The following is a 26,702-nucleotide window of genomic DNA, read 5'->3' as shown; positions in this document are numbered from 1 at the left end:
GAGTTAGGTAGATACTGCCATCATTCCTTCCTCAAGCAAAGTAGAGAATCAGACGCAACCTTTTTGTGTCCATTGGCATTCAGCTGATTTTCATAATTATGTATTATCCCGCCAGAATTCTCATGTTTCACATTCTACATGGAAGAAGGTAAACAGAATGCTTGTCTTAGACCCTTGTCTGCAATCACCTAAATCGGAAAGTTTTTGATGAGTTGGTTAGTTTGTTTTTAAAAAAAGCATATGATAACCAGAGAGGAGTGTTTAAAAAGTAAAAAGTAATGGTAATAAGTAAAACCATCAATTTTTAATTAAGTGGAACAGCATCTCAAAGAATGAAATTCCATCCAAATGAGTGAATACTACTCGTTTCCAATAGATAGAGGCCAGGGATGTTGCTTTATATCATGTAAAAACTCCCACAACAAATAATTATCTAGCCCCAAATTTCAATACTTCCAAGGTTGAGAAGCTTTATACTAGAAAGGTGTAAAATTTCCAAACAGATCAGGGATAGATTGAGGGATGAAAAAGGCACTGGGTCATTATACTCCTGGAGTTTCTAGAATAGGAACACAGTTGTTTATACAACTCTGACTGAAAGATTATCCACCTTGTTCAGTAACATCATTCTTTGCTACCAAGTATGTGTGTTTGGCAGAGACACATACTTGCAGAATGGTGAAAAAGAAAGAAATCATGCAGCCAGATTACTTGATTAAGAACTGCTCATTAGGCCAGGCACGGTGGCTCACACCTGTAATCCCAGCACTTTGGGAGGCCAAGGCGTGTGGATCACGAGATCAGGAGACCAAGACCATCTTGGCCAACATGGTGAAACCCCGTCTCTACTAAAATACAAAAAATTAACCGGGCATGGTGGCATGTGCCTGTAATCCCAGCTACTTGGGAGGCTGAGGCAGGGGAATCACTTGAACCTAGGAAGCAGAGGTTGCAATGAGCTGAGATCGTGCCACCACACTCCAGCCTGGCAACAGAGCAAGACACTGTCTCAAAAAAAAAAAGAAAAAGAAAAGAAATGCTCTTTATTAGACTGGTAGATACTGATACTGCCAGAGTCTTAAGACCAATAGAAAAGAACAGATGTAGGATTCTAACCCAGACTATTTTTTCATCCATAAAATAAAAATATTTGGTATTTCCATTAATACCATTAATAGCTCCTACAATAGGACAGAGGATTAAATGAACAATTATGTGCAAAACACTTAGTAAGTGCTCAGTGAATGTTAGGTATTGTTATAACCCTTCATATCTTATCATAGTGGGAACATGATAATAGGTAATCCTAAACTTGATAGAGTCACACGTGCCTCAGAATAGTACACATAAAATTTTAAGGCAGTGAAGATCCTGTTCATCACCTAACATTATCCATAACCTTAGTGCACAATTAATTCTAAGTGAATTGTATAATATATACATATGTTGGTTCTATTATAGTAGTGTGTCAAGATATATGTCAAAGAAAAATAAGTAGCATAGTTTACTTCAAGCATAAATTAATCGTCCAAACATGTCCAAGTAAAATAACCATAGGAAAAAAATGCCCCCACATTTATGAAGTTTTCAAACCTGGCTGCTATATAAAATGATGTATTCCATTTTAAAATCAAGGTTTTTTTGTTTTTGTTTTTGTTTTTGTTTTTGGCATGCTTTTGTTTACTTTTGTGGTTCCCAAAACATATATATGACTTTGCTTCCTTCTTGCTGAATTAAAATCAAGTGTTATCTCAGGAGTTGTATATATTGAGAGGACTGAGAGGTTTCTGGTTGTTATCAAGCATTTGCTTCTACCGTCATTTTTTATGGTACACATCTCTATGGCAACGATCAATGTTTGAAATCAATGCTGTTTGAAAGTACAGCACCTAAGTTCCTCCGCTCTTTGTCCACTACAGGAACAAGCAGAAGAGGCTTCATCCCAGGGACACTCAGTTCAATCATTTACTTGCAAAAGGACTGAATTTTGAATATAAATCATATTCATCTGCCTAAATTCAGAGGCCTTTGATTCTATAAAAGGGGAGAGATGATTTTGAGATCATATGTGTTTCATCAATCTTTGGCTAAACCTTGGACAAGCATGTTTGATAAATTGATGTTCATTAACAAGCAACTGTGCAATTCAGAAATCACTTATTTGTTATATATTCTTCTTTTGATTGTTCCTCAGAATCAATTCACCATTTTGTTGGCTAATATGGGCCTTAAAAATATGTAGGATCAGGCATGGTGGCTCATGCCTATAATCCCAGCACTTTGGGAGGCCGAAGCAGGAAGATTACTTGAGGCCAGTAGTTTGAGACCAGGCTGGGCAATATAGTGAGACCCAATCTCTACAAAAAGTTTAAAACTTATCCAGGTGTGGTGGCTCACACCTATGGTCCCAGCTACTCTGGAAGCTGAGGTGGGATGCTCACTTGAGCCCAGGAGGTTGAGGCTATAGTGAACTGTAATCACACCACAGCACTCTAGCCTAGGTGACAGAGTGAGACCCTGTCTCCAAAAAAGTAAATAAATAAATACAATTAAATTAAGAAAACAAATTAGCCAGGCATAGCGGCATGTATCTGTAGTTCTAGCAACTCAGAAGGATTGCTTTAGTCCAGAGATTTGAGGCTGCAGCAGGCATGAGCCACTGCACTTCAGCCTAGGCGGCAGAGTAAGACCCTGTCTCTTAAAAGAAAAAAAAGGAAGAAAGAGAAGAAAAGAAAAGTGACCTCATTTACTCTAGCCACTTCAGGTTTCCTAACATGAAGCTGCCTTGGGAGACTCCTCCATGGCCACCTCCATTCCATCAAAGGTATTCCAAACGGTATTATCATAATTTTATTTGAGATTATGTTCACTTCTTTTGTGGAATTGCTAGGGCAGTTAATAATGGCAGAAATACAGAAGTGAGAAACAACCAATGGAATAAGAATGGTGGGTACACAAATAAACAAGAGATGGCATGTAGAGCATGTGCATTTCAAGGTTATGTGTGCTTTATGTAGAGGGAAAAATGAATGTAGTTTTTTTGTCCAGATGAGCTCTACACAGATAGCAGTCATTTCACCTTGCTTATCTGAGACTGTTGGACAACTGTCACCTCCCTTCATCTCCTTTCAGCGAAGACAGATTGCTCTCATCAGCTTTCCATTCTGAATTCTTCTCCCTTGACCTGTGTCTCTTAAGTCCCATTCTGGCAGTGGGAACATAGGCATTGAATTTTCTTCCATCTATAGAAATACTGGAGTGAGGTCAGAATCATAGTGCTTTGCCTGAGAGTTCCCCTCCCCTCAACTGTGTTTACCCAGGAAGGATAAAACTATCCACACATAACAGGAATTTGCTTTCTCTTTGGGTATGTCATTCTACTGTGCACTGTGCTTCAGCGAGCTTTCCATTGCCTTCTGACCACTCCCAGTAAGTAGAAAAGGGGACCAGTTTTTTTCCCCCCCAAAGAGAGGCAGAGTAAAGAGTTGCTGTTACCTGGAGCGTGGGGACTCAAGATGAGACAGGGCTTTAGCGATGTATGTTGAGGGCAAAAAGGAGGACTTTGAAAGGTGAACCTTAAAGAGACAAGCTGGTCATTGAAAACTAAATTGCCAAACTTGCCTCCAGTGAACAAATGCACCTGCCATTTGTATTGCAGCCAATTTGCTGTTTCTACTTTTATCTCTCTCACGCAGCAGGCTCCAAACTCTCAAAGGTTTTCCTGTGGCCCTCTTTGTAATGCCCCACCCAGCAGGACTGTTAGATAGAGGCTTCTGTGTAGGCATTTTATTCCCACCTTCTCTCCCACTCATTGCGTTAAAATAAATTGAAACAATAATATTCCCAAGAGAAGTGAAGTTCTAAGGAGCAACAGCTCTTCCTCCAAACCCTAATGCTACTGGAAGCTGTCCAGCTTTTCAAGATGGTGCATGGTGCCTCCATAAAATACAGGCACTGGAGCCTAGCCACCAAGGGAGACACACTCTGTGCTGTTAACACGTTACTTAGGTGTGAAGTAATGCTTTTAAATGTACTCTCGCAGAGTGAATAATAGCTTCTGGAGAAAGACTTCCTTTGAAGGATGAAATTGTATAAGCAGGGTCTCATCCCCAAAGCATTTTTTGCCATGTGCAGAAATGTTTGATAATGAATGATCATCAAGTGACTAGTTTTAATTACCTAAACAGGAGGGGGAAACACCATCTTTCCATAAAAAGAATTCAGAATGACAAATGTAGATTTGCTTATGTGAAAACATTCAATTCAATCATTTCCAAAAGATTTAATTGTTTCAACATGTATTGTTGAGCTTTCACAATAGCTTACATTTCTCAACCCTGAAAGATGCTTCCAGTTACAGACTTCTAATTCTCTATGCTTGTGGTTCTCTGAAGACACCTCTATACATTTAAATATAGGCTATTGCAAACACTGGCAGGGAAAAAAAGAAAGACCTTGGAACTGCATCAAATATAGGTTGTTTTTATCCTCCCTCTCTCATGAAAACCTGAAGTAAATGCTATGCAAAGTATTCTAATGCTGCCTTAAGGTTGGTATTTTTATTTGCACAAAAGAAACATTATTCAATTGTGGTTTCTCAATCAACTATAACTCTTACCCAATATAAGGGAAGATCTCAGTCTTTTGTCTTATGACATGCAGAAAATGACAAGCATTTGAGCAATATTTCTATTCTGTTGCCCTTCGTGGTCTTTCTGACTTGCACTTCTCTCTCTTACTTTAGGCCAGCCAAATGAACAGCCTTCAATAAAAAGAGGAAGTGCTAAGTGACTGTAGTGTGTATCTCAGAATGAGAGGCGGGTGTATATATATAGCATACATCTCAGAGAAGGGGAGAGAGCTCTCATCTGAGAGCAAAGGAATTAGAAATAAAAAGAAAGTATTCAAGGCATTCCACGGTTCAAGAAATAAATCCTATTTAATGCTTTAGTTTTCTCTACAGAGATGTCACAGATTCAAGTAAATAGAAGTTGCTGGTCACCTGTTACCTCCCAAAAGTGTATGTCCAGAGAGAGGTCTCTGGCCTTCACTGATAAATTTATTCGTGCTTTCCCTTGCTGTGTTCCAGAGAAATATTTCAAATCACTATTTCTGATGTTCCAATCAGGTGGCACTGGCGTCTTCAGAGATTAGTGACATTTATTATGAATACTTCCTATATTCCAGGCATCATGTATTTCACATGCATTATTTTATTTAAAATTTGTAAAGGCCTATAAGTTAATTTTCCCATCCTGCAGGTGAGAAAACTGAAAGATTAAGTAATTTCCCCAAGATTAAATAGCTAGTAAATTGAGGAACTGGGATTGAAACAAGGCTCTGAAACCCAGTGTCTAACCACCAAATTATACACTATGAATACATATTGAAAGAGACGGTCCCCATCCTCTTGAATCTTCAGACATCCTTTGTTCAGAACATTGATCACACTCACATCTTTTATTCTAGATCCCTGGCCTCTTATGTTCATCCATATAAGGAAGCATTAACCATGAGACTATGGAAATTCAGCTCAAGGGGTAGTCCTCCTGGTTCACTTCTAAAATGCTCATCTAAACAGAATAAGCTTATACCACTGAAGTTGAGTACAATCTTGTCATATAGGACATTACTGATACATATATATCAGTATGATTATATATATATCTGATTATATATATGTACACACAAACTATAAAGGTGTGCTAGGCCAAGTATAACCACGTAGTCATGGGACATATTCTGCAAGCCCTACATAAAAATCAGTAATGTTACCATAAAATTCTGGCTCAATTTTATCTTCCTTTTGTGCTTTCTGAGAAGAAGATTACATAAAAGAAAATATTCTAAGCATATATACCCAATATACTTTCCCTAAATGATTTAGTTAATCCTTGTGTCTGTCCTGGAATCTAGAAAATTGGAATGTTATTTTTATCTCTTTGGAGATAAAGAGACTGAACTATGGAGAGATTTTGTAGCATGAAGGAGCCCTACTGAGAGTCAGAGAAAGTATGGGGCTCAAAATCTAGGTCTCCTGAAGCCTTGCATTTAGTGAATGGGACTGCTCTTAGATAACTGCTTACTTATGTAGGCCAGATCTTATTTTCTATTCAGAGTCACACATTTTCAGTTTGTCCCTCTCACTATTATCCTGAAATCCTCCCTGGTTGGCCTTAAAAATATCTTCTGTACTAGAAATATATTCAGTGAAATTCCTTTATGTTTTTCTTATGAAAAAGTGATTGTTTAATAAGGAAACCTGCAAAATGCCAAATATAGAATTGTTTCACTATGGGAAACTGAGAACATACTTGACCTATGTTTGAAATCTTATTTGTTCTGATAAAGCATAATTTTGTATTTCAGTAAGGGAAACTAATACAGAGGTCCCCGAGTCCTTGCATTGATTATATAACAGATTTTCCTTAAATAATTCCTGAGGTATTGTCTTTCTCCTCTAGCTGGAGGAAGAAAAAAAGATCTGCAGGTACAAAAGATACCAAGACAGAGAGAAAGCCAAAAATATTATCCAGGACTCATTTATTCCAGCAGCTGTGCTATTTACTAGCTAGCATATGCAAATGGAGAGAAACTTGGTTATAGTACCTGGACTGCAAAGTAGGAATTTTTAGTACAATATTTCCTCAAGCAATTTCTAGAAATACTTGGTACTGTTCATTATCTTAATAGTGGTGAATGGAAGTTGTGACTCTATTGATGAGAATGCCATTTTGCTAATTCAAATAATATTCTTTTATATTATCTTTGTTTAGATTTTACAGAATACTTTCTTTGACACTATGCATTTTATAAAATTCCATTTTGAGATTGCCAAATTTCCAGGCTCAGTGACTTATAGGTTAGGGGCCTGGAAGTAGCCACTTACAGGTTTTTAGCACCAAAGATTTATAATCGGGGTGGGCTCACAGATAACGAATGCCTGACAGGCAGTGAAGACAAAAGTGAGGCACAGAATTAGTCAAAGACATCAATTTCTGACTCTGAACTGTGGCTTCAGAATCACAGAGCAGAGAAGTTCCTATAAGGCCTATATCTCTTACAAGGTGACGGCCTCTGTCAGGCAGGAGGCTATAACTCGTCAGAAAATAAAGAAGAAATGGATGAGTAGACTGGAGGATTAATTGTGTACTCATTAACAACCAAAGTCTCCATTCAATGGAGGAAGAAAGAGTTTCCATTCAGTGGTCATAGTCAGGAAACATGAGGGACTCTGAGAGGACATCATATCAAGTTTCTGACTTTCAGACCCATACACTCCTAAATAAAAGTTGTGTAATTTTCTCTTCTTAATGATGCTTTCATCAGAATCATTTTGGTCATTAATGTTAGCGGCTGAAGCAGATATTACTGAGTTCTCATGACTTATTTCTTGCTCATGTAGTCCAGTTCAGTTTATACATGCCTCTGTTACGTAGCAGCTATGCCTTCTTGATCGTGTATCCACCACAGTCGCTGTGACAAGGTAAGAAGGGGCTTTTATTTAAGGGCTAGGCCTCCACATTGCTTACCTCACATTTCCCAACATTTTCTTGGCTACAGCCCAGTTGTATGGTCCCAAAGGAACCCCAAGAGGTTGGAGAATGTCGAGAAGCAACATAGATACTTGGTGAGCACTGACAGCCTTCTCCACAACGTCCAATGACATAATAGACAATAAATTGAGAATACCATTCAGAAGCACATTGAAAGTTAAGAGCACACACATTCATTTTTCCAGGAAGCAGATGGACTAAATGGTGAGGTCCATGGTCGCTGGACAGAGTATAAACAGAGCTAATTTAAGAAATATCTGGGTGGAAGCCTAGTGTATAAACCAAGGATTAAATGTTAATGTGTTTGTCTTTGTTTTTTTGCATCAATTAGGAGAATGTGTAGCATTTGAAATATTTTAATGAAAGATGTTAAATAGGAGAGGCTAGATCTGCATTTGGAAAATTCACACGTCTATGTAAAGTGTCACTCATTTCCCCACCCCCTTTTCCTTCTCTTGACAAATTATTATCATATTAGTAGACTAATTTGATGTTCCCTTTGTCCAGTGTAAGTGAAACATTTCTATTACTCCAGGTTAGCACCTATAATCTAAGGTGTACTTTGAGTCAAACAATGTAGCATCTGATTGAAACAGAGAGAAAGGTTATACAGTTTTTAATGTGTGAATGAGGATTCATGTTTCACAAATAGCGGTAGCATATAAAATTTAACATGTGACTGTCTTAATCCCAAACATGTTATCAATTACCAGCATAGCAGGTTTCTGTTTGGTTCCTAATTTTTCTTTTTTACAGTGTTTTAAGATACTTTAAAAAACATCTATAATAATTTACTCTACTTTGTAATTAGACTTAGTGATTAGAATCTTTTTCACTTACATAACTGTTTTCCCTTAAATGGATGGCACCAGCTGGCTTATAGCTGAAACCTGATCTGACTCCCAAAGCCATCAGAGGGACCAGCATAAGGCAAAGCCTAATGTGTTGTGCAGCTTCATGAAAAGTCAGTAGAGAGGAGATGTTTTGCATTCTTTTACGTTTCTTTGGTAACACTATATATATGTTAAATATGTTGGAGAAGATTTTCTTTGAGGCTTAAACCTTAGCTTCTCTGGGCATACCTTCAATTTTCATAACATGGAAAGAGGCTAATATTATGTTCTCTCACACAGCCTGTAATCATTAGAGGAAGGGCAAATAGCTAAACATTTGCAGTTTGGAGTTGAGCCACTTGGGGTATTTTACCATCAGGAGAAATGTGATGGCTGTATAATTAATGAAAAAGCATTAGCAAAAGGCTAAGAGAGCAAAGTAATCACAAGTGGCCCTGAGTATTGTTTCCTTGTAATTTTACACATGGTATTGAAGATTCGTTAACTCCCTTATCACACAGCTAATGAAAAGCCATATCAAACTAGGCACTGTGCTTTCTGCTGGTATGACAAGTCTGACTCTTGGAAATAAAACACCCTATGTCCAAAGTCTCTGGGGGCCAAGTTATATTCCAGATGAGGTTAAGTGACTTGCCAAAGGCAGAGGGAGGATGGGTAGAGGAACAGACAGGGAGCAGCTCGCCCTTTCCTCATGGATTAAAAAGGAAGAGATATGGGCTGAGAATCAAGAATATTCCTGGTGGCCACCAGGCCTGGTTCTCAGTCCATCTGGAGCTGTTTGGAACCGATAAAAACAGGAATCCTACTCACTGCTGCTGCATGTGTCTCTGCCTTGTGCAGTCTGTGGCTCACTGAGAACAAAGGATCCATCATGTCAGGTACCTTAACTGACTGTGCCAATGTGCATCCAATTGCATGACCACCATGACCATCTTGTCCTAATTCTTGCTTTGTAACCTGTCTCATGTGCTTGTAATGGGACATAGAGACAGTGGGAGCTGCTCACTTTCCTCATCCTGTGCTCAATTTCCTTAGAGTTTCTATAGAAACTCAAATGTAGTCTCTATAGATTTCCAGCCCAGACCCTATGGAAAAGCTACTATCCCTGCTGGCCACAAGGGCAGTACCAAATATAGAGCTGATGCAAAGTCAAGCAAGAAAAATTCCTCCTTTCTTCCCTTGTGGACGAGCTGCTGATTCCGACCCATTCTCAGGCACATCTGCATCACGTTCTCCCCACACCCAGCCCTATTTTTCCAGCAGTCAGGTTTTTTTTTCTGTATGAACCCAGAGTTCCAGTGGCAGTTAAAATCATTTCTTGTTGGAAGGAAGGGTCAGTGGACACATCATGTTGTATAAGCACAAGCATTACCAGATGGATACAAACACAGTCACAGAGGGTCGCGGCTGCCACAGAAATCATTCGCTAGAGTGCTCTGGCCCCGCAGCATGTTACAGAGAGACTGCTTTTTGTGAGAATTGATCAGCTCTCCTAAACACAGGTGTTGTGCATGTTTATGTGTGAGACTGGGAGCCACGAGGGGGAGATTTCTATAGGCAGTGTTTGTTTACTTAGGACATAGAGGTTTGAATAAAACATCACGGCAGGGTGCAGAAGTAAGAGAAGAGAAATCTTTTGACATCTTCTCCATAACATGCCCAGGGCTCTGAACAGACAGGTGGAACAAGAGGCCCCTCCATGTCTAACTTCACATTTAGCTCAAGATTAATGAGAGGCTTGCCCCATTTGGGATTTATTTGTGGAAGCAAAGATGGAATGCTCCTTCTCACCATCATCGCCATGCCCCTCTTCTTGAGTTTTAAAAAGAGAAGAGAGAGAGGAGAAATACCATTTCATGTTGGCCAAATTGAGGGAAGTGATACAGGCGTAAACAGGCTCATAGAAATGGATCTAATTTCCATTGCAAAATTGTTCAAGCTTTTCAAGTTGCACATATGAATATTATCACCATTATTTAGAAAAATACCTCAGAATCGAAAGTAAATCCTTAACCACGTAAATCTTAGAACTGAATAATGCAGGAAAAAAACTAACTTCCGTAAACGAATCTCCCATTGCTTCTACGCAATCAGTGGCATTTCCATTTCTATGCTGAGCACAGCTGCCCGCCTAACCAGACTTTCTTATCGCTAGTTGTGCCCCAGTTATCTTGGCCTCTGTTTAATTTAATCAATATGACAGCATCTAATTTGTCAGTTATCAATTATTTATTTATTATTTATTTAAATTTTTTTGGAGACAGGGTCTTCTTTGTCACCCAGGCTGGAGTGCAGTAGCATGATCATAGCTCACTGCAGCCTCCATCTCCCTGGCTCAAGCAATCTTCCCACCTCAACCTCCTGAATAGCTAGGACTACAGGTGTGTGCCACCATGTCCAGCTAATTTTTTTTCCATAAATTTTTCATAGAGATGAGATCTTGCCATGTTGCCCAGGCTTGTCTCAAACTGCTGCTTCACACCTCAGCCTTCCAAAGTGCTGGGATTACAGACATAAGCCACCATGCCTGGTCAGTGGTATATAATTTAGTTTGTGAAATATCAAAGCTTTCCTTTCATCTTGACATAATCAAAAGAACTGGTCATGAACTTAGTACTTTCACTCTCTAGCTTTGTGATCTCAGTCGAGAGACTGAAACTCACTGAGCCTCAGTTGTCCAACCAATGTAAGGGTGAGACATAGTGGTAATGATACCTGTCTGAGCTATCACACGGGCATGTGGTATGGATCAAATATGGCAAGGCATATACCAGTGCTTTGCAAACTGTATAAAGTTATGCTATCTTAGATATTATTATTAATTACTGTCATTAAAACTTTTATTATTTCTTCTCACTTTTCTACTTGTTTGTATTTTCTTTTATTATGTAATGTTGATTTGCCCCTCCAAAGAAGGGCAAACAAAGATAAAAAGGAAAAAAAATCTAACTCATATTCATCAATTCAAGGTTTCGTTTGGGATTTCTCTCCCGTATCCCCATCCCAAACCCTGCATGACATTATGTACCTCTCTGGAATTTTCAAACTTAATTAGAATTACAGAAATTCTATCTCTCCTAGCTATGTTTAACCTTTGCAGCAACTACTGTGTTTTCTATCATTATTATAATTTTTGAAACAATTAAAATTGACTTGAATGTATTAATTAATTCACAATGGTAACTATTTGTTTAGAAGGAAATAATGTGTATGTTCCACATTCTATTTAAAATGGTTCATGGTAAGCTTTGAGCAGGGGCAATGCAAAGAAAGAAATTCTAAAACCTCCTGTGAATCATATTCTTTGTCTAAATATTCTATCTTCTGGGCCCTTAAGCAGTGGCAAAAAACAACTTTTATTATTTTCATTGTATTCTAGGCATGCTTTAGTTCACCCTAGTTGTTTCTGTTAGAATCTACCTCCTTCTCTACATGCAAAGAACACTGTATGCCTTAAGCAACTAAAAGAAAAAAAAAAAAAAAAAAAGAGAATTTAGGCTAGTTATGTAGGCATGAAATCATTACATTTAAGAGATCCTTACAAGCACCAGAGTTATCTCTACACATTTCTGATTCCCAAAATGAAATGAAAAATTAGATGAACAGTAAGCCATTTTGAAAAAGTAAGAGTAACTCTTCATATTATTTTCATGATAACCTCCTGCTGGTACTTCTGCTGAAACAAGAAAACATGGTTGATCTAAGTCATCATTGTTATTGTTTTATCCCCTCATCACCTTTTCTCATGCCTGGCACAATGTCTTTATGTGTTGTAGGCACTCAATAAATGTTGTTTTGTATGATCCTTAAGCATAATAGACAGGGAATTGTTCCCCGAACCCTTTATACTTCTATTTTCTATTCACTTATGGGTCCTTTCTGTCTGGTTTAAAATCTTCCTTGCTTTTGATATAATGACTTATCTTTTATCATTATCTTAATAGCTAAATAATTCATTCATGGGATATAGGCAATATTTCCTCACATTCAATTTTTTCAATCCAAAAATTGAATTCAAAAATTAATTCAAAATTAATAGAACACAGAAAAAAATATTTTGGTTGCCCATGACATGTTTTGAACTTTTTAAGGATATGTCACGTTTTAGGGCTAAATCCTACTGGCTTCCCCTGGAATAAGGAGTGGATTTCTGGTAGATGCCAGGAATGCAACCTGAATTTTCATCTGCTCTAAGAATTATACCATGCAACTTCTTTTCACATAGAAAAATATATCTTTTGGAGTATAAAGGGGAAAAGTACACTTTTCTTTTCTCTGATAATGTCTTAGGGTGCCACTTCGCAGTTGGAATTCACTCAATTGCTATTTGCCACCTACCCAAGGTAGCCTGATATTTTTTGAGCTTCCCTCTGTTTGCTACCCACATTTCTGCCAAGTAAAACCATCTGCTCTGGTTGGACAGTATCTAAATCCTATTCTGTTAGTACCAGAAACATAAAAGTTATTTTGCCTAGGTAAAGGAAAGATAGTAATTTTATTCATTCTATCTACTTAAATCAGCATCTGTATGCTTTCCCAAATTAGCAAAAACAAATATCCAAATGGCTGGAATAAGAGTCTGGGAATATGAGATTTCAGAGAAGTTGCTGACTTGCTGAGTAACAGCAGCTTCAGTGAGCAGACTCAGAAGGGTTCCATTTGCTTTTATTTAGCAAGGCAATGACCCGTCCATGGGAACAGCCACTTGACATCCCACAGAGTGCACCTATTGCTGAAGCAGCAATAATGGACACCCTTAGCTGAATGCACTTGCTGGTGTCTGGATAATTTGTCCTTTTTCTGAACTAGAACACTCGCTTAGATTCTGAGGTGATCGTGAACATTTAATACATATAGAAAAATTTCAATTTAGTATACCTTTATTTTAGGTAGACGACTAAGGGACTCTCAGTTTGCAGATATCCACACTACACATGTGTCACCAGCAGAGAACATTCACCACTGGTTGGTATCTAAATGAGCTACGTAACATTTCTTTGTCCCATGGCTACCATGTTTAAGTTATTTAGAGCCATCTAATTCAAATTAACCCTCCTTTTTGATGGTAGCAACTGTCTGGATGAGTCTCTAGGGACTGTTTTGTTGTAAATCTGACTTCCTGGGACAGTGCTTGGGGCTCATAAGGCCACTTGAGAATGTAATAATGTAGGGCTCAAAGGCCCAAAAGAGTATGCTTTACCCAGCTTACACCTTTAGGCAGCATAGTAAAATGCTGGCTACATCTCGGAGGAGTACATAACTGAAGCTTCAAGCACTAACTTTTAGTTACTTGTGCAGTTCAGAAACTGCTCCTGTCTGATGAAAAGAGGATTAAAGGGAGATGACTTTTTCTTGACCATACATTGTCTTAATATGTCATTTTTATTAGCTTCCTGCTCCAGTTTCCCTGAGTTTACTACATTAACACACACGGTACCTAGCATTGCTTTGTTTTGTGCATACATTTTATCTTTTCTTCTAAATAGTTAGCATATTATCTCTCTTACCTTGAGTTATTTGGATCATCACTTAATGCATGCATGAATGTAGCATTAGTAATCACTCCTGGCAGAGAAATTTGAGTAACTGATACTTATAATGAGTTTTTTCTACCCTCAGCTTCACCTGACACTCAAAGAAGCTATAGTTTCTGTATTTTTTCTACTTTCCCATGAAATTTGTGTCTAAATGAAATCATGTTCCGGTAAAATGTGATTCAAATGCCGACCCCACAGGCTGATGTTTCTTGCTTTGCAAATGGATCCTAATAGAAGTGGGAACTAGTGCTAGTGGAAAAGATATTCTCACTGCCAGTTGTATTCTACTACAAGGTCTAAGGCTTCAGAGACTCCAATGACAGCCACAAATCACCTGGCAATATCTGTTGTTTACAAGGACAACAAATTAAAGAAGACCAATTTTTTATGGAGACATGACAAAGTATGTAAAATTGTGACAATTTTATTTTGGCAGCTTTTTCTTGGAAAAAGGAGTCAGCTAAGTTTCTAAAAAATTTCGTGAAAATTATTTCACTCATGGTATATATTCTTGCATTTTTGTGTCACTTTTTATTGGAGATATAAAGTGTCTAGACATCTGTTAAATGGCTCAACAGACTGGCATAGCTCTCCATAATAGTAGATAAAAGCTCAATACATATCTTTGGGGTAATTTATTGTTAATGCCACAATTAATGATTAATTATACATTATAGTAATTATCTACACCTTTTGGCAATCATGGAGTCTGCAAAAATATAACTAGAATGCCATTAGCCACAGAAATGCATAGGCTATTTTACCATGTTATCCTAGGAGGGCTCAAGCCAACACTTCTTTATTAGCTAGTTTTAGTATGTAATAAATAATAGGTACATTTGTCAGACCTCTTATTGCTTTGTAGATAGACCAAGTTCAAATGCATTATCTTATTTGACCCTAATGTCAATCCCGTAATATCGCCTAATGCCAACCTTGTACCTCCAATTGCTAGGTGAGGAAACTAAAGCATTTAAATAATTTGTTATAGTTTGGTCATTTATTCACTCAAAATTGGTTAAGCGCCTACAAAGTGCCTGATGACGGAGATTCGAAAGCAAATGTCAGAGAATATTCTGCTGCATTGTGAGCTAGTGGCTGGGCAGGATCACAAATCCCCTGGCTCTCAATCTAGTACACTGTGCTACATTTCCCAGTCCTGTCATCCATCCTGGAAACTCCCACACCATGCAGCAAAAGATGCTTTAGTGGCATTTTCAGAAACAAAATGCCAGGTTAGATGGATGTTTGATGTTTCACTAGATGGCATTTATGTGTTGCGTTGTGTACTTTTATTCTCATTGTTGAATCCTGGGAGTATGCTTATTAAATACAGCAAGTGCTGCTCAAGAAACATTATGTTGATTTTTGAACCCAGTTCTTACATAGACACACCATATTCTTTCATAGCCTGTGACATATGCAAATAAACAGGGCTTAAGCTTTTCCTGCTGTACCAAAGAAAAGTTAAAAATTAGGGAGTTGATGGTGTTTCTTTAAGACCCCACCATCACCACATACACAGTAGTGTATACACCTTGCCCCATCTTTGAATGAACAATAACTAATGAGACTAATTTGTTGCTAATTTGTACCATTAGAAATGGCACTTTGAATTGAGTACAAATAATAACCGCTAATTATTTGAGGTTAGGGAAATGAGCCAACTGACCACTTTTCTCTCCTACTCTGGAACTGATTAGTTTCCTTCTGATGGTTGTTCAGTTAGGAACCAAGTATAAAGGCATTAAAACATTCACAGCTGGAATTAAATGGCTTTGTAGATGTAAGGTTGTTTTAAAGCAACCAAACTGACAGATACAAAACCAATGCTTAACGTGCAACAAAGCTAGCATGTGGAAGCCAAAGGAGTATCTAGGCAGAGATGACAACAGTTTACCTCTGTGGAAAGTCCCCTCTTCAAATTTTCCCCTTATTATGGCTAATCCTTACTTTGCAAAAATTAGGATTCTTTGATTTAAGCAATAGAAATTGACTGGCTAGTCTGATGTATAAAGCAGGTGGTCCATTGGAAGAATATGAAATAACACAGAATTGAAGGAAAACAGAAAAACTTTACTTCAGCAAGTACACAAGCCCCGTATCTCTGGATATCCAAATAATAACCTCAAATAATTAGTGGCAAAAACTAGTGAAGAATAATAGTCCTTTTAGGTGGTTACTCTTTCATGACGTGTACTAACCATTGCTGCTGAACAAATCACTTCAAAATCAGGAGCATAAAATAATAGTTATTCTTTATTTTGCACAAGTGGGGAAGTCAGCTGATTTAGGCTGAATTTCTTGAGGTGACTCTTCGCCTAGGGTTTCCAGATTTGACAAGTAAAAATAAAGGATGCCCAGTTAAATTTGGATTTGGGATAAACAACAAATAATTTTTCTTATAAATGTGTCTCATGCAATATTTGGAACACATTTATACTAAAAAAGCATTTGTTGTTTGCCAAAAATTTATATTTAACTGGGTACACTATTTTATCTGACAATTCTGTCTGGCATCTCCCATCCTTCTCCTGGGATTAAGAGGCTCAGCTGAGTATGTTCTTCTTGTGGCAATGGCAGAGGCATAAGCACAAGTGAATTCAATGGTGCCAGCACTTTTCAAAACTATGCTTGTGTTCCAGATGCTGACATCCTGTTGGCAAAAGCAAGTAACATGACCCAGGGATGAAAAAGTATGTCACCTTCTGTAGGAGGGCATGGATGTGGCAAAGGATGGGGATAGAAGGAGGAGTACAGATTTGAGGCCATTAACACAGTCTGCCAACAAGAGATTAAGTCAGTTTCATCCTCTTTTGAATCATTCCTCATAGAAACCAAGTTCCAAGGAGGGGATGTCTGAATGGTCCAGCTTAGGTCTTGTACCCACTCCTTGTCCAAGAATTGGTCACTTGATTAAGAGTCCCAACAAACCAATAGCTGTGGGTAAGCAGTGGTTTTTCCAAAGGAAAACCAGGATGTCTTACCAGAAGAAAGAGGCATGGATTCTGGGCAAGTAAATCATATATGTCTATTCCACTTATGTCCCTAGCTTTGTCTCCATTTCCACTTTTTGGCATATATAAGAAACGTTAGTCTTATACAAAAAGAAGAAGGGATGATTTGTGAACCTAGAGAACTGTACAAACAACTCTGGACAGTCAACTCTGGGTCCGTAAGAGTCAGGGCAGACCCTGGAGATCTGGTAGAGGGTGGATAAAGGAACTACAAAGACAATAAGGAGGGACAGAAAAACAGGTGGCAGAGCCAGATTGACTGTGTCATGATCTTACTTAAGCCTGCCCCATTGCACAGCTGAGGGAGTCTATATTATTAGGTGCACCTAGATTTTGGCATTATTTCAGAAATCACCATTAAATTTTTACTAAATAGAAAAAAAATATGTAGGCCCAATGCAATGGCTCATGCCTGTAATCTCGGCACTTTGAGAGGTCAGGGTAGAAGAATCGCTTGAGCCCAGGAGTTTCAGGATGCAGTGAACTATGATCACACCAATGCACACAGAAAAACAAAAGAAAGAAATGTGTATTTCTTAATGCAGAATTTATGTGCATTTCAATAAAGAATATTACCCATTTAATAATTCAAATTTTAAAATTAACACATAATAGTGTGGTATCCAAAAAATTAATGATATATTTTAAAAATATTTTGGTTGAATTAGTTAGCATGGCAAGTAAGGTCTATATTTACATGTTTCCCAGAAATACTTGGCTGGCCAGGTTGGTAGCACTTTATAGGGTGATTCTGAAAACCAAAAGAGTATATGCACTTTACATCATTCAACAAATGGTATTGTGGACATTGGCTAAAAAATTATAGGGAGGAAAAAACTCTGATTATTTCTCATACCAGAAATAAATTCCATATGATTCGAAGAATTCAATATAAAAAAAGAAACAATTAAAATAAAAAAGAAGAAATCGAGATAAGTATTTAACTGTTCTTATGTTGGAAAAGCATTATTTATGCACAAAAGCAATAGAAGAAATAACAAAAGAGCGATCAATAGATACAACAACAAGGAAGCTTTAAACTTCAGCAAAACAAAAATAATCATAAACAAAAGTAAGAGCCAAAGAATAAATTGTAAATATTACTACATGACAACAAAAGGTCAATTCCTTACAATATAAGTAGCTCTCATTAATCAGTAAGAAAAACAAAATAATCCAGACAAATGTAGTTATCACTGAAACTGAATAGATTGAAAACATTGAATAAATGGTTCATGGCATTATATATAGGAAAATATAATAAATCACACTAATATTCTGTAAATAAGAATTGTTAAGGGATTGTCTAGAAAGAAAAAAAAACACTACACAGAGTACTACGATGTTGCAATAATTCAGCATAAATCAATATTACAGTGATTTTGAAAAATAAAAAACTTAACGTTTGCTGATTCAAATAAGAGTATTATGTTAAACAGTACTTTCTAGGCAGTCATTCCTACTGAGAATTAAACTAAAGAAAAAATACCATCTCTACCACTTTTTCAGAAGTGAATATGATCTAGTGGAAGAGTAAAGTTTGTGAAACATACAAATTGTAGGTTTTGGTTCTAGCTGTATTATTCATTAGCTATGTGATATTTACCCATTTTTGTCCCTTTTGCCCGCATGTGGGAAATGGTAGTAGTAGTAGTAATAATGATAATGATAATAATAATAATAATACATTTTACTTCCCAGGATTTTTATAAAGATTTTATAGGGTAATAGAATAAAATTTTTGAATTGCCACCTGATGTTATTGGTGATTATCTAAACTTAATTCTATGGAGGGCTATGGGAAACTAGGAAAGAAATACTAAACTATTACACTAAGAAAGATATATCTGTATCTATCTATCTATTTCTCCCTCCTCACAGAAAAAGAAACAAAGACGTTAAAACTCAGAAAAGCCTATAGTTGAAGAAGTTAGACACCAAGTTCTTCTTGGTTCCTATGTTCCTGAAATATACAGACACTCCTCTGCCTCATGGTTAATGTTTTTTATTAAGAGTCAAATAAGTTGACAGTGAAATAGATGACTAAAGGGGTAGCTAAATAAATATTGATAAGAGCTCTATTTTACTGGTTCAAAATGAAAACTTATTCCTTTCTGACAAAAATTCTGTGAGATACCTTTCTTGAGTGAAGTAAAGAGTTGGGAAAAACTAAGTGAATTTTTTTCAAGCACTTTTTGAGCACCTACTATGTTCTAAGCACCATGCTCTGTAAGATTCAGTGGTTTAGAAAACACTGTGCGTCTTACAGTTTAGTGAAAGGCACAGGTAAGTAACCCAGCTGTCATGATTCAGTGCTGTGAGGGTGAGACACAGGGCATTTCACCCAATATGGCCTCCAGAGTGGGGCATGAGGTGAGAACACAGCAGGGCATTTCACCCATTGTGGATCCAGGAGCAGAGTGGGAGGCAGGGTGGGGAATGACAGGAAGCTCTTTCGTAAACAAGTAAGGAGACAAGCTGATGAGCTGAAATTTGAAAGGGGAAAGAGGGTAATTACATGAAGAGTTGAAAGACTATTTCATGTAGGAAGAAATATAATGTCAAATGCCAGAGTGTGAGGAGAGCACATTTCAGAAGCCAAAATTTGCCTGATCCCACCAGATGATGCAATGCAAATGGAGTAGGAAATGAGGCTGGAGAGATAAGCAGGGCCAATCATGAATGACCTATTAAACCATATTTAAAAGTTTGGATTTTATCTTGAGGACAATGAGATTAATCAAGAGATATTATATTCACATTTGCAATTTAGGAAAAAAAATATCTGATTGTAGTGTGGTGAATGTGTGGCAGTGAGCATGAAGAGAGGAAGGCTAGAGGCAAAGAAACCGTTTTTTTTTTTTTTTTTGAGACGGAGTCTCGCTCTGTCACCCAGGCTGGAGTGCAGTGGTGTGATCTGGGCTCACTGCAACCTCCGCCTCCTGGGTTCAAGCCATTCTGCTGCCTCAGCCTCCCGAGTAGCTGGGACTACAGGTTCCCACCACCACGCCCAGCTAATTTTTTTTTTTTTTTTTTTTAGTATTTTTAGTAGAGATGGGGTTTCACCGTGTTAGCCAGGATGGTCTCGATCTCCTGACCTTGTGATCCACCTGCCTCGGCCTCCCAAAGTGCTGGGATTACAGGTGTGAGCCACCGTACCTGGCCGAAACCATTTTTAATATTTTCTCATTTCAGTAATTTAGGCCCTCCCAGAAAGAAATGTTGATGTCTGAAACAAGGTTAGTGGGAGTAGGGACTGGGAGTAAAGAATGAATCTGATATGTGTATATATATATATAGAGAGAGAGACACACACACATATGTATATTACACATATATATGTATATATACATCACGCTTATATAAAATTGATCCTCCATACATGACATAAACCACAGAACATGACATAAACAACAGAACGTGAGGATCAATTTTTTATGAGTGTGGTGAAGGGGAGAGAGCAGTCAAGGGAGATGCTTTGCTTTTTTTGCTTAGACAATTCTGCCTGATGATACTGTTAACTAAAATAATAAAACACAAGTGTTTGGTGGGAATGAAGGTAATGACTTTAGTCCTGAGTTTGTTGAAACTTGGGTGTCTGTGAGGCAAACAATAGGGATACAGAATAGTCCACTGGAATGTAGATATAACAATCATGAAAAATATCTGGGCTGCAGATGTTGATTGCTTTAGCTTCTGAAGCTAGAAAATAGGTAAGATCCTTCGATGAATGTATAGATTGAGATGAAGACAGAGGTAAGTGATCAAACTCTTAAATACAGATAGTTAAGGAAAGGACAAGATAAGCTTAAGAGTGAATCTGAGAAGGCTGACTACAAGGATAAGAGGAAAAACAGTTAAGTTTGGTGTCCTAGAATCCAAGGGAAATAAAAAATAACAACTGGAAGGAGCATCAACAGAGCCAAATACTTCAGAGAAAAAGAAGCTAACAGAAATTGTCCATAGACCTAGAAACAATATGATAATCGGTGAGCTTCCTGACAGTAATTTCATTTGAGGTTAAGGAGAGAATCCAGATTGCACTGAAGGTTGAGGTGTGGATGGGAAATGACGATGTGGTGTAGAACAATTCCCGCAAGAGATTTGGAAAGAGAGATTGAAAGTAAATAAGATGGGAAAAAAATAAAAATAAAAAAGCGACACATGTTCTCAGGATCTCCTGAAAGCTATGTCACAGGAAAAAAGAAAAAAAAAAGAAGTTAATAAGAGTTTAGGGAGAAATTTCTTTTGAAAGCAAAAAACACTGCATCATATGTACATGCTTATGGGAGGAAGCTAGTACAAAATAAAGTAGGAAAACAAATGATGGAGTAAGACCCATTGAAAGAGATCCAGTGATACACTGATACAGCGTGATTACATTCCTAACTATTCAGCACAAACACTTTCTGTATCTCCAGTCTGAGACTCAGTACTTGAATAGATTGTCCTTAATTAGGAGATGCAGTGTGGTTTGGTGGCCAGAACATAGCCCTGTAGTCAATTATTCTAGATTTTATTCCCAACTTTATCAGTACCTGTCTATGTGAAATTGAACAAGTGGCTTAACTGGTGTGACATGTAAATGCAAAGTCTTCACTGTATCTCCTTTTATTTAAAAAAAAACACAGAGAGAGAGAGATTGTGAGTCAATTGCACCACAGGTAGTAATTCTCTGGGATTTTTTTTAGTTGTGGATTTTTTTCTGTTTTATAAATTTGCATGGTTTTATATTAGGGATATAGAGCCTTTTTTATCAGAACATATCTATATTTCTTCTTACACTGTGTCCTGTGTTGCAATTCACATGTAACTACAACTTTAGTAATGCGGACTCTTAGAATTACTATATAGCTTTCTATGATAGGTTTTGGATTGTTGAGGATGGCACCTAGTATGTCCACGTTATGTTCTGAAACACTATCATTGATTTATAGTTCATTGCAGTTGTTTCGAAGATGTTCAGAGCACTAGCCTACTCATCTGGGAATTAGTAACTGTGAACTCGAAATAACGGAATAATTGGACATTCAGGACTTCTGAATTCTAAGTCCAGTCATAGTTCTTGGTGGGCTCATCCTTAACAAGCCATCATTTTTCTCTGTGTCTGATATTCTTCCCTGTAAAATGTATATGATCTTTCAGGTTTTCACTGCAAAAGTCTGTGAGAACATATTGCAAGACAGTGTGTGAATATGAGAAAACGACCCTTAACCCCGATAGCTAAAGGGAGGATTAGGAACTCTGTAAATAGAGATTGCTAAATATTTGGAATCAACTACAGTCTGCTGCCATTGGGTTTGACTGGTAATCACCAGTCCCCTACCCAGATGCCCTACAAGAGTGGAATGCTGAGGTGGAGAGAGTCCTCATCCTGCTTCCTCCTTGTGACACTCTGAACCAGTCGGTTGCCCAAGTACCATCAGTGTCTCCTAATGAAGATTTGCAGGGATCGTTTGGCTGTCAGATGCTTGCTTCTGCAAGCAGAAAATGTTCCTGTTTTATTCGTCACTACACAGAGTCTCTAATGGGCAGTAAGAATGAGAAAAGATACAATTCATTATTGAACTCCTTCATGCTCTTTTGTCCTCCTCCTTCCCCCAGACACATACTTTCTCAGGGACAGCTTAAACAAGTGAGTAAAAAAGAAGAAATTCACAGTCAAACTATAAACCCTGCTATTTGTAATCAGTGCATAACCTCTGTGATGAAATTTGTGAGTAATTCACTCCCGACTTAAGCCTACCGACGTGTGATCTAATGTTGCCACCCTGGACACTAATGAAGGAAGTCAGACGGCAGTACAGCTAGCCCTTGGGGACTCATTTCTCACATCACCAAAAACTAATTTCTGTTGTTTTCAGCCATCTGGTAGCCTGGGTTGTGAAGAGGAAGTTTCATTCAAGTAGTGCTTATGAGCAAAGGCCCTGAATTGGCTGGGATTCAAACTCATTTTCTGCCCCTCACCTAGCCCCCTCTATGCCTCAGTTTCCTACCCATAAATAAAAACTTCATAGGATATCATTTCTTTATTATAAGAAGTTATTGAAGTAATATTTGTTAAATACTCTATGTTGGGTTTTAGGTATAATAAATGTTTAATTAAAGCTAGCTATTAATTACGTTGTTAGTAGTAGTGGTGTTGGAAGTACTAGAAGTAATAGTATTTTTGAATGTCTACCTGTCTGTGAGATAGGCCTTATTAATTCACGTTTTAAGTTCTAAGATACTTCATGCAGCCTGTTATACACAAAGATGATATTTAAATGCTTTCTATTGTAGTGATTAATCCATGTTCATTATGTTGCTAGATTATAAGTAACCAGGTATTGCCACATCTTAATAATACAGTAATGTAATCTTATGCTAAATAGCATTGTTTTTCTTTTGCTGGTACTTGGAGAAGACATTGGATTATATTTATTTATATATACATAAGAAAATAAATTTAAATAACAATGATAACATTAATTTACATAAATGTGCATGCTGTCTAATATCTAAATAAGGTCCATTCTAGTATTTTTAAAAGCTAAGATATTTTCATCATACTACTTTGTGTATTTCCTACAGCACTCAGATGGCCATTGTGAAGGGTGTTCTTACCTTATAGTAGTGCTTTAGGACAACTTATGGATTTGGTAAGCAGATGGCAAGCATGGGTCTTAACAGCATCCTACTTCTTAACACAGAAATTCAAATTAAGTTATAAAACCTTGAATTTGCCACTTCCAGTTGTATGGCTACAAGCCTAATCTTACTGATATGGTTACATATTCCATTTCCTTTTGTTTTCACAGTCCCACCAAAGATCTCCAACATCTCCTCGGATGTCACTGTGAATGAGGGCAGCAACGTGACTCTGGTCTGCATGGCCAATGGCCGTCCTGAACCTGTTATCACCTGGAGACACCTTACACCAACTGGTAAGCAATACTCCAGGTTCCAATATGCCACATGCTGTTTAAAATATGCTCATGCTCCTGGAATTCTGCTGAATCAGAAATTTCAATTCAATTCAGAATCAGAATTGAAATTCTGTTGAATCAGAAGGTCATGCATCTATCTTGTTATTAAAATACTAACAGAATGGCAACTTTTTTATTTTATTTATTTAGGGTCCTCATGGTCTTTGCTAACGCGTTAATCTCTATAAAGTTTACAATCATTGTACTGAATATATATGTAGATCTGGCTATCATCTATCTATCTATCAAGAGATCTATCTATCTGTAAAATTTCAATTTCAATAGAACAGCTCCCCGCCCCCCAACAATGCAACAAATACAGAAGCATTAAATGGCTTGATATTATATGTAAAATACATGCCAGTTTGGTGATTCAGCATCTTGGGGCAATATTTTGTCTGAATTAATTTTACATAGTTGTTTGTATGTTTGTTTGCTTGGCTTTTAACCACAGTTTTCTAACTTGTAGCACCTTGTGAAGAAATCTATCAAGAAAATACAGATTGTTTCTGACTTTTATTGTCCTGCCCTTGGCATCTGGTTCTGTGCATCAGACATGGACTAAGCTGCATGAGCTCATTATGAGTCCCAGCTATTGATACTAATTCAGTCAAAATCCAAAACTCATTTCCCAGGAATGTCTTCAACATCCTTTCTTTCCCCTTCTCACCACCATCGCCATAAAAAGGTTCCCAGGCCTCCTGCTTTTGGAACTTTATTTAAATGTTTGAGCAAATTATTTAAGATTAGGTACATACATACTCCTCTACTCTACCAATTACATTTTCTGGTATGCAAAACCATGTCTTGTCAAATAACACAGTCTTTATAGAATGTAGCCTTCTATTTAAATCTTCCAGAAAGATAGGCAATAGGTGAATTATTCTTATAAAATATTATTGATTTTGTAGAGAACTCACAAATTTAACTAATTTATATCTTATAGTCACTTAAAATTTTCTCATATAAGTAACTAGAGATTTGTTACAACATATTCATTTTAAAATGAACACCATAAAAATATTATTCAAGACTGGATGTACAACAGGAGCTAAACTGAGACATTTCTAAAAGACCAGGATAGTATTTGTTTATAATGTCTTTAAAACTATCTGTATTTTGTGGTGTGAAAAGATGGGTCCTCTGTTTGATGTTAGATCCTAAATTAATTTCTCAAGTAAAATTTGGACCAACCTATAGAATGGTTTTATATTTAGGCGGGTATTCTTATTAAAGGCCTCTATTTTCTTGAGAAAGTGTCACTCAAAACCCATCCTTATTAACACAGGCAATTTCTCATTTATTGATAATATATACATGAGACACTTATTTGGGAGAGCAATCTTAAACTCATTGACTCACATACTTATTTTAGACCTTATATGGAAAAAAATATGTATAAAGGATTGTCTCGAGTACGAACGTAGATATTATATCTTTCCCTTGGAATGAATTGAACCTTCAGAGCACGTTCTACTTGGATGACATTATGTTGGCTCCAATCCCATGCCACCTACCCCTGTCCCAAGTAGCATTGCTTTTACTGAATAGCAATTTGGTATAGAAGCTATTGGCTCATATTTAACGATGTTATAAAAGACACCTTCTAAAATCATTTTGTTTACTGTAATGTTATAATTGGGAGATTGTTAATTGTTTTACATAGTTTTACTTTGAAAAGACCATTTGAGGAAATTTGTTTTGTTTTTCAATATCTCTACTTTCTTTTTTCCTAAGCAATCGTTTGCTTTTTAAGAAAGGACCCAGTGAATTTTCATAAGTGATTGTATGTCCTTTATTGTTTGACTGTTAGTAAACTTACAGCCAAATTTATGGACCATCTGTAAAAATATATAAATTATTATACATAAATTACACATTAAAAATTGATGATTATAAACAAGCTATGTAGAAGTTTATGGGATCAAGTCCATTTCAGATCACACTTCTGCTATCAACTTGTTTTCTTACCATTATTTTTATTTTGTCTCACCTTTTCTAATTAACTTAAATGTCTATGTAAATATACTATTTATAATTTCTTACTCTTACGTGGAACAAGGTGGTAGATAAAAGAAGGGAAATGGGAGTTAGAAAGGAAGAAAGATTCTATTCAAGTTATAATCAAATAATGAACTGCATTAATAGAAAGACACTTTCTTTTGGCACAATACTGACTAGCAAATAGGCTTTTCAAGAAAAATTTGCTATGGCTGAACTGAACTTAAAGATAGATTCCTTTTTATCCCTTGAATTTGTAAAACTTCTGATGTGGAACCAGAGTTTCAGAGCCTTTCCCACCTTGTCTAGGAGTTTGGGTAGTCATAACTAACTCTCATAAACTTTCCCATGATAATGAACATGTGACTTGACCCCTTAATAGCTTGTTTTTCTATGATGTTTCAAGTCAACAAAAGACCAGAGGACAAGCCATGTCTTCAAGAGTAAAGGCTGTATTTACATAAACTCAGAGGACCCCGGAGGCTTCAATATCAACCAGGAAAATAGATACACTCACAGGGATTCTCAATAGTCAGTAACAGAGGTCAGCAAACCACAGCCTATGTATCAAATTTAGTCTGCTCCATTTATGTACTGCCTGCAAGTGAAGAATAGTTTTTTAATTGTTAAATGGGAAAAAAATCAAAATAATTTTATTTCTTTGACATGCAAAAATATATCTGTATCTATATATATACAATTCAAATTTCAATGTACATACATAAAGTTTTACTGCAACCCAGCCATGCTCATTCATTTACAAATTCTC

General features: G+C 37.0%; 1 protein-coding gene across 2 annotated transcripts in view; it reads left to right on the top strand.

Moving 5' to 3' along the window:
- The window catches only part of LSAMP (limbic system associated membrane protein), a 630,015-nt gene that overhangs the window by 395,981 nt on the left and 207,332 nt on the right, over nucleotides 1-26,702 (top strand). For both annotated transcript variants that reach the window (XM_024928236.4, XM_034957145.3), the window contains exon 3: nucleotides 23,765-23,890. In XM_024928236.4, coding sequence (XP_024784004.1) covers nucleotides 23,765-23,890 — 126 coding nt within the window. The remainder of the gene's footprint in view (nucleotides 1-23,764; nucleotides 23,891-26,702) is intronic.

The sequence above is a fragment of the Pan paniscus genome, chromosome 2 (assembly GCF_029289425.2).
Source record: "Pan paniscus chromosome 2, NHGRI_mPanPan1-v2.0_pri, whole genome shotgun sequence".
NCBI lineage: Eukaryota > Metazoa > Chordata > Mammalia > Primates > Hominidae > Pan > Pan paniscus.
The sequence above is the reverse complement of the archived record's forward strand: the minus strand, read 5'-3'. Positions and strand labels throughout refer to the sequence as shown.